The 14709-nt window shown below is 39.9% G+C and overlaps 1 protein-coding gene across 1 annotated transcript in view; it reads left to right on the top strand.

The window, feature by feature from the left end:
• Positions 1-14709, top strand: part of LOC136866751 (probable multidrug resistance-associated protein lethal(2)03659) — a 211033-nt gene that overhangs the window by 105856 nt on the left and 90468 nt on the right. Inside the window, exons 13-14 of the mRNA XM_068226834.1 lie at positions 1888-1994; positions 13932-14061. Coding sequence (XP_068082935.1) covers positions 1888-1994; positions 13932-14061 — 237 coding nt within the window. The remainder of the gene's footprint in view (positions 1-1887; positions 1995-13931; positions 14062-14709) is intronic.

Here is a 14709-nt window from a genome sequence, read left to right as displayed (position 1 = left end):
AGACAATGATTTATCCCTTTTCAACCCCTATATGCGCTGTTTCGAAAGACGCTCAAATAAGAGTTTGCTTATATTTAATGACCAATATTTATGCCTAATTTCATCCCTCCAATTTCAGAGACACGTAATATATGGTTATTATTTTTGAAGAAAATTAATCCCCACTTTTCACCCCTTTAGAACACGAAATACAAAACATTCATTCTTATCTTTTGCATACACTGTTCAGATTTCATGTTTCTTTGTACAGCGGTTTTGGCTGGGCATTGATGAAGTGGTCTGGGCCTTATGAAAGTCCTGGCTCATTTATAGCGTGCTTGCTCCTTATTTCGTTGCGTGGGGCTCTAATTTCAGTCGTCTCCTGCTGCATTTTAAAAATCATTTGAAAAGTATATGTTGCTGTTTACTTCACATTTGTTTAAATATTAATAATTAATAAGTAAACCTAAATTCTCAAATACCGAGCTCCATAGCTGCAGTCGCTGAAGTGCGGCCAGTATCCAGTAATCGGGAGATAGTGGGTTCGAGCCCCACTGTCGGCAGCCCTGAAGATGGTTTTCCGTGGTTTCCCATTTTCACACCAGGAAAATGCCGGAGCTGTACCTTAATTAAGGCCACGGCCGTTTCCTTCCAATTCCCAGGCCTTTCCTATCCCATCGTCGACATAAGACATATCTGTGTCGGTGCGACGTAAAGCAAATAGCAAAAAAAAGTCTCAAACGTCAGCGCCTCGTCATATATGGATACCTTCCGCAAAATAACTTACCCCTGTTTCACCCTATAGAGGACTATCTCCTAGAAATGCCCAAACACTTGTTTATTTTCAACAAGGGGTTCATATTTCAAAATTTTCGCCTCCAAATTTAGCTTCTCGTGAGGTATGGACACCTTTATTTAAAACAAATGTCAGCCTTTTTCACCTCTACATGGTTTGAATTTTTTTAAACGCTCAAACATGTGCTCGTTTTTCTCTTAATGATAAGTTTATAGCATGCTGAATTTTACCTCTCCAGCATAAACAACTCGCACGTTTAAGAAAACAACTTACTCTTGTTGTTGCCCCTATTAGAGCTGAATTTTAAAAATGCTCAAATACGTATTAGTCTGTTTGCTGTTTTTTTATTGATGAGTTTATATACCGAATTTCACCTCTCCAGCTTAAACAATTCGTGAAAATTGGATATACTATCATTAAGAAAATAAATTATCCCCTTTGCTCTTATTAGCGTTGAATTTCTAAAACCACTCAAACATATTTAATGATCGTTTATACGCTGAATTCCACCTTTGTAACTTAAACATCTCGTAGGGTTTGGATACATTTAAGAGAACATATCCTTATTTACTCACCTTTTCTCACTCTTCAGCCCAGGTTGAGAACCTGGGATGATTACAGTCAGAGAGTTGACAGATAGAAGCATCCATATTTTGTATGTTGTAACACATTAGTCATAGTTTAATATATTACTTACTCTTCTATACTCTAAATTTTTTCACCCTATCCTCACTTCAATTCCTTTCCTTAGTTTATCTGAATTCAATTTTACTTGATCAATTTAATTACAACCATTTGTTTTCTAGTAACTTATTAAACTTTATCTCATTTTAATTCTGTAAATTTTCTTACATAACCTTCTTACATTTAACATTCTTTATTTTAAAATGTTTAACCTTTATCAATTATATTTATACTTCAGTCACTGTTTTCTTCTTAGCGTTGTGATTTGTGTGGTGTATCTAACTGACTGCTACGTAGCCCATAACTAATGTGGATCAGGATATTTGAATAAGCATTAGATTAATTTTTACTCGTTTCATATGTTCGAATTAATATATACATTAAAACATATGTCATACCTCATGTGAACTTTGTATCTCGACCAACAGATCGAAGTCCCGTCCTAGCTCATGTGACAGATTCACTGAACGGCCTCGTCACCATACGAGCTACAAGATCACAGGATATTGCTTTAAGGATCTTCTGTTCTTATCAGGTACTGTAACATTATGCTCCTAACCGGTAACATAATTACACATGAGAACATACAAGAGAAATAGAGATAAGTTAATGAAATGTATTATAATAATGTATAATATTATTATAATAAACAATTGTAATTATAGTCATTAAATTATGTCTTATGTCTACTGATAGTGGAAAGCCATTTAATCTACAGGATATTCTATACATAGATATATCTGTAACTACATTGTGTTAATATATTACAATATTAATTTTAAAACAGCTTGCTCTGCTAATCGCATCGAACTAAGCTTGGACTAGGGCATAGGTTAGAAGTAATAAACTGAAACAAGATTTACTTTCAGAATGTATTAATAGAACTGAAAAATGTGCAAGTGATGTGCCATCAACTCTACGTATCTAGAATTGCCTCTTGTGAGCTTCTCATAGAGAACGGTTAGATATATTCTTAAGAACTTAATAATTACTGCACCAGCCCCCTACCCATAGTCTCCGGCGATGCACCCACAGGGTCGTTAACTGGGTTGAAATCAGGTGGGCATCAAATATATAAATAACTTAGCGACAAAAAGGTTAGGAGAATTCGGTTGCCATAACTACGTTAGAATGAGAACGATCATTTAAATTTTACACAAAGCAATGAGGTTTGTTAAATCCTAATGATGATGAAAAATTACACAAATACACAAGGCGAATATATAGATCGAATTTCACATACTTTCAGATTGTTGAGCAGTATTTAAGTTTGAGGGATAAGACCGAGTATTACCATTCAATAAGGATCTAGTTCATGACTTCACGTGTACGGAATATTAAGTATTATCGCCGCGCCAATGGTAGCTTCCATTGTCGGTGCTGAGGGACATCACAACACAATATTACACAAGCACATAAAGACTCAAGAGAAATACAGAAATTACATACACAACAGCCGGCCCCGTGGTGTAGGAGTAGCATGCCTGCCTCTTACCCGGAGGCCCCGGGTTCGATTCCCGACCAGGTCAGGGATTTGAAATTATATACACAACAGCCGGCCCCGTGGTGTAGGAGTAGCATGCCTGCCTCTTACCCGGAGGCCCCGGGTTCGATTCCCGACCAGGTCAGGGATTTTCACCTGAATCTAAGGGCTGGTTCGAGGTCCACCAAGCCTACGTGATTAAAACTGAAGAGCTATCATACGGTGAGATAGCGGCCTCCGCCTGGAAAGCCAAGATTAACGGCCGAGAAGATCCGTCGTGCTGACCACACGGCACCTTGTAATCTGCAAGCCTTCGGACAGAGCAGCGGTCGCTTGGTAGGCCTCTGCCCTTCGGGACTGTTGTGCCGTGGGGTTTGGTTATATACAACACCGGTGAAACAGCAATGACCAGTCCCAACATTGTGAGACTGCTGGTCACACACCCCGAGACAAACCCTGGATCCACGACGTCTGCAGCGAACCTGAAATTCCTACTAATGATTTTATATGTATGAAGAACGATTAAGGAGAAAACCGGGTCATTGATTTCTGATATTTATCTTAGTCGGCTGAGGAAATAAATCAATTAGCACTCTCCGCAGGAGCAAAATACAAGACGGACCACAATTTCACGGTGCGAGGTCGAAGGCACAAAAAATAAATACGAGAGGCTCTCTCGTAAATACAGTCCCCAGGTCTGCCCACCCTCTCGGCTGGAGGCGTGGTGACAGGGCACAACTCGTCGCTGTCAAAGGGAGAACAATTTCGTCCCTTTAAAATATCATTTGAACACATCAATTCGCTACATAGAATAAGCACCCTCATTACAGTGAGGTGATTCATAATTCATCGCTCAATTCATAAGCCTTCACATGTGTTCAACCACAATCTACTTCAAAAATACACACCGTGAATCCTGACTTCAAATCCATTTGAACATCGTCGCCTGACGCATTTTTAGCAGACTATATCAGTATCTATGCACACAATCTGTAACACAGCTGGTCCGATAGTAACCGAGCAAACATAGAAATCTAAATTCCAAAACACCGGCTTCTATTATTATTATTATTATGGATCTTTTGAAATCGGCCTAATCTCTACCTAATGGGCCTACGTTAACTACATGGTCACTAATTGGTCACTTTACACTTACATCAAGACAACAGAAACACACACGTTATTTAAACAACCACAATTGTAACTTTACACAATTCAAAGTGTAATTAGGGTCCTACAGTTATCGAAACACACGTTATAAACATACACAATCAAAAAATAAAAATGGGCCCTATCCAAATATTTCATTGGAGGTCGTGGTTCGGCTCTCTGAGTGATTTCACAGCAACATTTCTTCTTTCACACCGGATAATATAATTTTAATCTAAACGAGAGCTGGCGGGATGAGTGGTCAATTTCAACATCTGGAACAAATGCTCATGACCTAAATACAACCCAGAAAATGAAGGGATTCGACCTCCCAAGAAAACTATGGTGTCACCTCAACAGACTGAGAACTGGGCACGGACGCTGCAACTTCTTACGCCATACGTTGGGTTGGCTGGATTCTCCAATGTGTGAGTGCAGTGAGGAGGAGCAGACCATGGACCATGTCATCCTGCGCTGACCTCTTCATGCCTACTCCGGAAGCCCCAGCGACCTGTTTCTTCTTTCAGAAAGTGCTGTAGAGTGGCTGAAACACTTGGACCTGTACTTATGAATTTGTAGTTGTAATTACCATACGATTCTTCTTCTTCTTTTCCTGCCGCTTTTTCCCACACCTGTGGGGTCGCGGGTGCGAACTGCGTCGCACATGTGGATTTGGCCCTGTTTTTACGGCCGGATGCCCTTCCTGACGCCAACCCTCTATGGAGGGATGTAAGCACTATTGTGTGTTTCTGTGGTGGTTGGTAGTGTAGTGTGTTGTCTGAATATGATGAGGAGAGTGTTGGGACGGACATATACACCAAGTCCCCGAGCCAGAAGAATTAATCAGAAGCGATTAAAATCCCCGACCCGGCCGGGAATCGAACCCGGGACCCTCTGAACCGAAGGCCAGTACGCTGACCATTCAGCCAACGAGTCGGACAATCACCATGCGATTAATTAAATAAATAAATAAAATATACACAAATGATACTTGGCATGCATGATAGGTCCGCCGGTTGAATACCAGCCCTTAACACACAATCCATCCCAAGAACTAACTAAACTAGCCATTATAACCAAATCAACTAAACAGAAAAGTAACCCCAAATAAAATGAAGAAAAAATCTCCTCACAAATTTCCCATATCGACAAGTTAAGTCATTCGAACTGGGAATTAAAATAAACTAATGAACTCTGTGTCATACCTTTGCACATGTAAAATTTAATAAACTAAAATCCCTATCAATGAATAGCTACAGCATTATAAAAAGAAAATCTCCGTACCTCTTTACGTCATCCATAACAGAATGGTTTTACTCAGCCTTATTGTCCCTCGTTAACACCTCGGCCAGCTACGGGACGTCCATCCTGGGATTTAGTGGTGATTCATGTCCAGGTTGATGACTGTTGATTCCATCTGGTGGCTGCAACTGCTAAGCTCCATCGCCCTTGGCACTGGATATCTTCAGTATCTAAGGCACAGATACACACCCAGTTAATACCCGTTCCATTCGCTCGCGTCATCGCACACTAATCGACCCGATCTTTGATTCACTGTCCCCGAATCAAATAAATTAATACAGGGTATTTCGACACGTATCGTACAGCTTATCGGTTGCTCGACTCTTAGTTAACCCTGTATCATAGCTCATAGGAATGTTTATATTATTACACGTCTCTCTTCTTTGTCTCAGGTGATGGGCGTAATGATAGTAATAAGTCTACGAGTTGAATTTATTGTTCGAAACTCGGCAAAATTGTAACTGCGCACTTAATTGTATCCCGCTTCTTACTTACTTACTTACTCCTCGGCGCTACAGCCCTTGTAGGGCCTTGGCCTCTCTGACGATTGTAGCCCAATCTTCACGATCTTCTGCACGCCTCCTCCATCTTCTTATTCCCATCTTTCTTAAATCCTCCTCCACATCATCCAGCCATCTTTTCCGGGGTCTTCCTTTCCATCTTCTACCACCTGGATTTCCCTTATAGATGTTCTTGACAGCCCTATTATCTGGCATTCTCTCCACGTGTCCCAACCACCTTAATCTGTTGCTTTTTATTTCGGTTACGATACTTGGATGTCCATAGAGTTCTTCCAAGTCCTTGTTTTTCCTTATTCTCCACAATTCACCTTTCTTCACCGGGCCAAAAATCTTTCTCAGTATTTTTCTCTCCCATCTGTTCAACAGTTCTTCATCTACTTTGGTCATTGTCCATGCTTCAGAGCCATAAGTTACCACTGGTCGTAATACTGTTCGATAGACTGTCAACTTTAATCTTCTACCAAGGCTGCGTGATCTAAACACTTTCAATAAAGCTAAGTAAGCCCTATTGCCCGCAGCAATCCTCGCTTTTATTTCCTCTTTCATGTCATTATCTTTTGTCACCAGCTCTCCTAAATACTTAAACTTTTCACATCTCTCGTAGTTAATCCCATTTAATTTTATTCACTTGTCTTCCCTTACTACGGTCCTCCTAGATGCAAACAAGTAACGAGTTTTGGCATTATTCACTCTTAGGCCCATTTCACCTCCTTCCTTTTCTAATCTATCCAGTCCTTCCTCTAGGTCTTTCAATCTTCTAGACAGCATATCAACATCATCAGCATAAGCCAGATTCTGTGTTACACGGTTGAACAGCGTACCGCCTGGATTACTGACCTCCACCTTTCTCATCACACGCTCCAAAACCACATTGAAGAGCAGGGTAGATAACACATCCCCTTGCCGCAAATCTTGGTTTCCTTCAAACTCTTTAGTAAGATTTCCTTCTATTTTAACCATGCATTTAGTACCTGTTAGGGTCATTTGTACCAGTCTTATCAATTTAGTTGGGAACTCCATGTCCATCATTGTTTGATACAGTTTCCTTCTCTTCACACTATCATAAGCCTGCCGAAAGTCCACAAACAGCTGATGCACATCCACATTATATTCATAGCATTTCTCCATTATTTGCCTGACAGTGAAGATGTGATCTGTTGTTGATCTACCCTGTCGAAAGCCACTTTGATAGTCTTCTAGTATCTGCTCAACCAGTGGAGTGAGTCTCATAGACAAAACCTTGGCTAAGACCTTATAAACCACACTAAGCAAAGATATACCTGTATAATTTTCACAATTTGCTTTATCTTTCTTCTTATGAATTGGGCAAATAATTGCTAAGCTCCAATGCTCTGGCATTTGTTCTGTTTCCCAAACTTCCACAATTAGTTGGTGAACAAGTTGCGTCAACTGCTCACCCCCGTATTTAATCATCTCAGCTGAAATGTTATCACTTCCTGGAGCCTTATTATTCTTCAAGTACTTAATTGCCGTCCTCACTTCTTCTATAGATGGTACAGGCACTGGTTTTAAATCTAGGCTAGGATCCTGCCAAGGCTGCCCATCCACTTCTTCCAATCTCACCGTCTCTGCAGCCACATTCAACAGTTCACTAAAGTATTCCGCCCATCGGTCAAGAATCCGGTCTCTTCCCCCAATCATGTTTCCTTCTTTATCTCTACAGAATACAGCATGTGGTTGAAAACCTATCTGTACGTCCTTTATTTTCCCATAGAACTTCCGTACTTCTTGCATATCATATTGTTCCTCCAAATATGTAATCCATTTCCTCTCTGCCTCTCTCTTCTTTCTCCTACAAATACTGTCTGCCTCTTTCCTCTTCTTCCTAAATTCTTCTACATATGTTCTTGTTTTCCTGCTAAACATTTTCTTCCTTGCTTCATTTCTTTCCTCAACTGCTCTTCTGCAATCATCATCAAACCATCCTTGCCTTTCGGTCTTTACCTCAACTCCTAGTACTTCATCCGCAGTTTCCTGCAATGCATCCCTCAATAAAATCCACTTTCCTTCGATGTTTTCCACTGCCCAGCTTTGTTGTTTAGCCTCCAATTTCTTCTCCATCCTGCATTCATATAGTTGTGCAGTTTCTTTATCTTTCAATTTTGAGACCATATATCTCCTTGGAGCTTTCCCTTTCTTAGCAGATCTGTAAGTTGCAATACGTTGCCTGTATTTTACCCGTACCAAGTAATGGTCCGAATCACAATCAGCTCCCCTACAACTGTCAACTTGTAGTATGTCAGATGCATGTCTCCTATCAATTACTACGTGGTCTATTTGATTAAAGGTGACACCATCTGGTGAACACTGTAACTGTTCCCTCTCGTCCATAAACACTTGGGGAGATGAAAGTTATTATCTTGGGACACATGAATATTAAATAAACTATTTGTGGCTTGCCCGCAAATTGCCACGCAAATAGAAACAATTCACATTCCATGGTTCCCCATTTCTCTATGTAATGTTTGGGCGCCATGGTAACCAAAATTTATATTTACTAACATAGAGACTTATACTTAAATCACAGGGGTAGGATTTTAAATAATTAACCATTAAGTATCGCTTAAGAAAGAAAATTAACGCAATATAAAATACAAATGAATTTATTATAAAAAAAAAAGAGATGAATCGGAAAAGTTTCCTTAAAGCGTGGAGGAATTTATAATTTACTGAATTTACTATTGCTTGCTTTATCTAATTGAGGCTCACCAATTGCAGCTTCCGTTGAAGTCATCTGGTTTCCGTGGTTACTCGTTCTCTTCTTCTCGATGTAGACTCTGCTCCATGGACATCCTTCCTTCCTTCTCTGATATGGTACGGGCTATCTGGACTAACACTCCCTACATGCCTAGTCTTTAAATTAGACATTGGCCCTATACTTGTAAAAACTGATCAGCTGTGATCGTAAGAGGAGAAAATTCAGAGATATGAATTTTTCCATATTAGTAGAAATCTCAATCCAACTGAGCTATACTATTTATACGGTACAGACTTGTACCAAATTCCGTAGACTTGAACTAAACATAGTTCTTCGTCCACAATATTTACTGAATATCACACAAGCCATAAGCTTGTTTCGTTTCTCGTAGATCCGATAACCTTACCGCACCTAAGTACTGTATCGAAGCGATAACACATTGTACAAATATAACTCTGTCGCGGAGCGACCACACACTGTTTCAAAAATCATATCACGTCGTTCAAAGTAGATGTTCACAGTAGAAGTACTAGTGATGGAGTATCTCGTTAGGATGTTAGCTTCACAGCAGAAGTTGTACTTAGTTAGGTGCCGTTCTCGTGTTGAGAATCAGTATATATCCGGGCTCACCCCCACTCTTGGTAACAGTTCAATCTCAAAACTCATATACAACGAAGTATCTGATTCGATAGATCGAAGCATCAACTCCCCTTCTCTTCCTCGACAAGTCCAGAAGGCGTGGCGATGATATAGCTGACCAGCTTTGCAAGCCTCGCGCACGGGTCGCTGTTTACTAGCCTTGGTCATAAAATAAACCCATGACTAACGCAAAATCCCAAGCTTCAAGAATAACCCTCCGTATACATAAACATGAGATGAAATGAAAACAACTATGTCTCAACATATTGACCGTATTTACAACATAATGAATTCTTATCCTGCATAATATAATAAATACGAAACGATGTTATTATATATACAATATGATTCCAAAAAGCCTTGATTACAAATGATTGACGTTGAATAAATATGTTATTACAAATAATTGCCGATGGCGGATAAACTTGATATCAAATGATATCGCGTAAAATGATATTATTAAATTAGTAAGGCTGGAGAAGCCTGGACGGTTACAACACCAAGTGGCTTTCCGTATATTCTTTCTCTGAAACCATGTACTCTTCCCATGGCAAAATCAGTTAGCCTCTGTCCATTATCATTTGACTCATCATGCAAACTTTCCTTCCCAACTGTCTCCCTATAGTTTTCTTCTTTACCCACTTTAGCGTTGAAATCTCCAAGTATGATTTTTACAACTTGTCTTGGGATGCATTATATTTCTTGTTCCAATTGTCCATAGAACATATCTTTCTCTTCATCATCAGCCTCTTCTGTAGGTGCATACACACACACAAGGGTGATATTGAAAAAATGCGCCTTCATCCTCATTTACAGGTTTAAAATTCAAAACTGCTGACTTATATCTGTCATCCACTAGGAAGCCTGTGCCACCTATTGTACCTTTGGCTCCGCCACTATGCAGAACTCTATATCTACCACTTCTAAAAACACCATTTCCTTTCCATCTGACTTCCTGAATTGCTGCTATTCCAATATTATATTTCTCCATTTCTTGTTTTAGATTGTTTAGGGCTCCCGGTTTATTCAGGGTTCGTACATTCCAGGTTGCTACATACATATCATATTTCCGTTTGCATCTTCCATTTCCTCGCGTGGGTCGTTTGCCATTATCATCAGTCCGGCTATTCTTGTCTGTGAGTTTCGTAACGAGTTGTTTTTCCGATATAGGGTTGTTAGCCCCATGATCAACCCCCAACCTGGAGGACCAGGGTATTCCTCTTAGTCTGGCCTATCACCTTTGACCTGTCCGGCTTGGGTGGCCCTACCAGGAGCTTATGCTTCCGCCGGCATAGCTCTCAGGATCACTTAGGCACGCAAGCTCCCACATCGTGACAAGATAAAGATACCAGCGTGGGAGATCCCGCTTCTTAGTTCACTTAATATTGCACTCGAATTAAGCCGTTTTACCCATCCTCTGTTTTAACTGTACTCAAGACAAAAGAACTTGGAGCTCGATCTGGACACACATCTGTCCCTCGTGAGGAGAAAACACCGACTGCTCTGGGGTGACGCTTCTAAAGTCTTATATTAACGGAGAAGCTTCCCACTCTCAAAATTTCTATACACCCTGTTCTCGGTGTATTTGAGGCGCAATAATGCGATAACAAGGTGACCAGTAATCACATATTGTCGATAAAACTCACACGTGCGAAATCCGATCGTAGAATCTCCTACAATAAATAAATATCTGTCTGAAACTTTCCCCTCGCTCGCAGGATTTCCCTTGTCAAGAGAGTATGAAGACATTTAACAGAAGGCCTCTGTAACTTTTTGCTGTTACGTATTCATCTATTCCTTCTTTTGACAGGAAATTATCACCAAAAAGGACATTACACGGTCTAAATAAATTCTCAAATCATGAACAGCTCCTTTAAATCATTGTGCAGTGCAATATTATAAAATTCTTTTATTCTTTTATTACAGAAGACGAAGTTGGTCATGTTGTTTTAAAGATGGCTCCCAGATTACGATGCTAACAAGTGTATCTCTCCCACTCAACAACAACATGTGGTGGGGATGACTTCTCCCTTATTTTGAGCCCAGGATTCCCTAGCTCGGCCACACCCGTGCTGTTCCAAGCTTCGAGTTCCCGTGAGCTCGCTACCAGATAAAGAAATGCGCGTCCCGTTGATTGCCAGTCCTTGGTTCATGTCCCTGTCGGGTACAAGAAATACATACATCCGTACGTACGTACATACATACATGCATACACCAGGCTCCTTTGTTTACTGGCTCAGTCCGGTGGTAATTCAAGGTGCTCAAGTACGTCAAGCTCGTGTCGGTAGATTTACTGGCACGTAAAAGATCTCCTGCGGGACTAAACTCCGGCACATCTCCCTCTCTGAAAACCGTAAAGATGTAGTTACTGGGAGGTAACAAAACAATAACATGATCACGCGGTATAGGACGGTGACCTCACAGCCCACCGCTTACGTCACACAATATTTTACTCGCCTTGCGAAAGAAGACTTTTAAATATACTTTTTGTAATGATACAAAACAAAGTAACTTATCACAATGCAATATGTTTCCTTAAGCTAACTATGTCGCTGGTATACTTTTCAGAAATATGTTTTTGAAAATCACGCATGTTCACTATTGTCACCTTAGTAGTGGCCTTTCGGTTTGGAGAGGCCAGGTTTCAATTCCCGATCTGGCCAGGGATTTTAACCGCGTCCGATTGATTCCTCTAGCTTGGGGTCTAGGTGTTTGTGTTCGTTTGAACACACTTCTTAATATGCATACAAAAATCATACTACAAACCACCAAAGAAACACACAATAGTGAATACATCCTTCCATACCGGGTTGGCGTCGGGAAGGGCTTCGACCGAAAACTCGACTTAGTCCACATATAGCGTCCACTCCAAATACTTCCGATAAGGCCTGGAAAATGGAACAGTATACGCAAATGCTTACATACACACATGTTCATAATGGACTTACAGTTTTCAGTATGCGAGTTTCTGTGAATTAATTATGCACTTTCACAATCTCTGTTTGCGTCCGATTAATTCTTCTAGCTCGGGGCCTGAGTGTATGTGTTTGTCCAAACACTTACCGCTTCATATGCAGACAACACACTACACTGCAAACCGCAGAAACACTCAATAGGAATTACATCCTTCCATATAGGGTTGGCATGAGAAGGAGCATCGGGCAGTAAAACAGTGCCAAAGTTCGCCCCCACGACCCCACACATGTGGGAGAAAACGATAGAAGAAAATAAAGCGTCGTATGCAAAGTAGAAAATACGATTCGGTCCATCCACTCTTAGAACTTGCCTTAAGGATCATAAATTTCTCTCATAGGTAAGATATACTTTCAATTTTACATATTTTAAATATGCCCTGCTTTGTGACGTTTACCATTATCTTACACCAAAGCAAACCCCATACCCTATCAAACGATCGCTGCTCAGCCCGAAGGCCTTGAGTTTCGCGTGGTAATTGCGATGAATTATTTCAGCCATTATTCTTGGCTTTCTAGACCATGACTGCTTTCTCACCGTCAGATAACTCATCAATTGTAATCACGTATGCTGAGTGGACCTTGAACTAGCCCACATATTTAGGTAAATATTCCTAGCTTCACTGGGAATCGAACTTGGGGCCTCCGGATAAGAGGTAGACACGCAATCCCTAGACCGCGGGACCGGAATTGTTTTGCACCAAGGCACGTACGCACGCTAACAACGTGAAAAACATGTAGGCTTGTTGTTACGTCTGAATGATCAATGAATGTTCTTATTTCTATATCGGTGATTTAATGTCCTTAGTTTCTGATTCCTGGGTTAGGGGAGAGGTATTCATACATTTGTTTCTCGAATTATGGCAATTGTCCTTTCATTGGGTCTGGAGCATGACGAAATGGGAGCCAATGTCCGTTAAAGGAACACGCATGGCAACTCATTGTTCGGACTCGGAGAAAACTACAGTAGTTACACCGGCACATTGTTGCCTGATAGAGAAAAATGTCCTTCGACGTAGAGAAAGATTACTGAAAATTTTCAATTAGAGAGAAAAGGAAAATTTTCTTTAAATCCTCGTAATGTAGAGAAATTATATCTGTATATTATGTTTAAACTTCTGATAGATTATTCCCGGCAGTGGCAACACAAAATGTCAACACTGATATAACAAGGTGATACTTGGTTATAAAAAGACAATGTTGCAAAATATTGGAAGTACCGTATTTCATGATATTTAAGCATAAAGAAACAATGTTGTGACATACGTATATTCAGTGTTTAAGGATGTAATGAACTTACATTACAACAAATCTGTGACTGGCACAAAGGTAATGAAAAGAAAACACATCTTTAAAATTAGAGTGAGTTTCCTTTCTAAGTATTACCAGAACGTCAATTCCGACAGTCAAGTAAGTAATTAATATTAGTAGATATTAATTTACGTAATATTATTTCTACATTTATAAAGGAGTAGTCCGAATACTATCAGTATATTGATGTAAGAAATCTATCTCGAGAGGAGGCGACATTCTCTCACTATAATAGAGAGAAATGACATCGAAAATCTAAAAGCACTATGTCGGTACAAAATTTGCACCAGCTCTGTCACTCCACTCCAGGTTTAAGGCTCATCGAGGCGTAATAGCAGATATTTTTACATTATGACCATTCTTTTAATTGTTCCAGGATCAACACACCTCGACATGGTCCATGCTTCTGACAACTAGATGGGCTATGATATTCTGGATGGACCTAATGAGTGTCGTCTTCGTGGGAATTGTGACATTAAGTTTATTTTCCTCGCCGAGAGAAAAAGGTAGGATATTGTAAACCTTCTGATTGATATTTTCACTGTACTATTTTCACTGTACTTAAATGACCTACCATAACATATAAAAACTTGTAAATACCATTTCTATGCAGATGACATTCAACTATATATACATATAAACACGAAAGACATCCAACTAGGCATTAAAAACTAAACGATGACCTGGAAAATATAAAAGACTGGACTAAAAGTAATTCTCTTAAAGTCAATCCATTCAAATCGCAAGCAGTCGTAAATAGGTTCCAAAAATAATCACACCAAACTGAAAAGTGTTAGAATTCCTCCAGTCCCATTCCACGCAACACCAATACAAATAAACAAACTGTAAAGAACCTTGGCCTCATTTTTTATAAGTATTTAAACTGGACGGAGCACATGACGAAAATTTGACAACGACTATTATTTTCTTTGCACTCCCTCAAAAGTTTACGGGATGTCCTTCCACTAAATACGAGAAAGTTACTTGTTCAGAGCTTAATTCTACCAATCTTCGATTATGGCGAGTTATAGATAACAACCTAAACACCACACTTAACGCTTAACTTCAGCGGGCTTATAATACATGCGTCCGATTTGTATTAAATATGCCCAGGTATTGTCATATATCACCCTGTCTTGAACAGCTATCATGGT

The sequence above is a fragment of the Anabrus simplex genome, chromosome 3 (genome assembly GCF_040414725.1).
Source record: "Anabrus simplex isolate iqAnaSimp1 chromosome 3, ASM4041472v1, whole genome shotgun sequence".
Classification (NCBI taxonomy): Eukaryota; Metazoa; Arthropoda; class Insecta; order Orthoptera; family Tettigoniidae; genus Anabrus; species Anabrus simplex.
The sequence above is the reverse complement of the archived record's forward strand: the minus strand, read 5'-3'. Positions and strand labels throughout refer to the sequence as shown.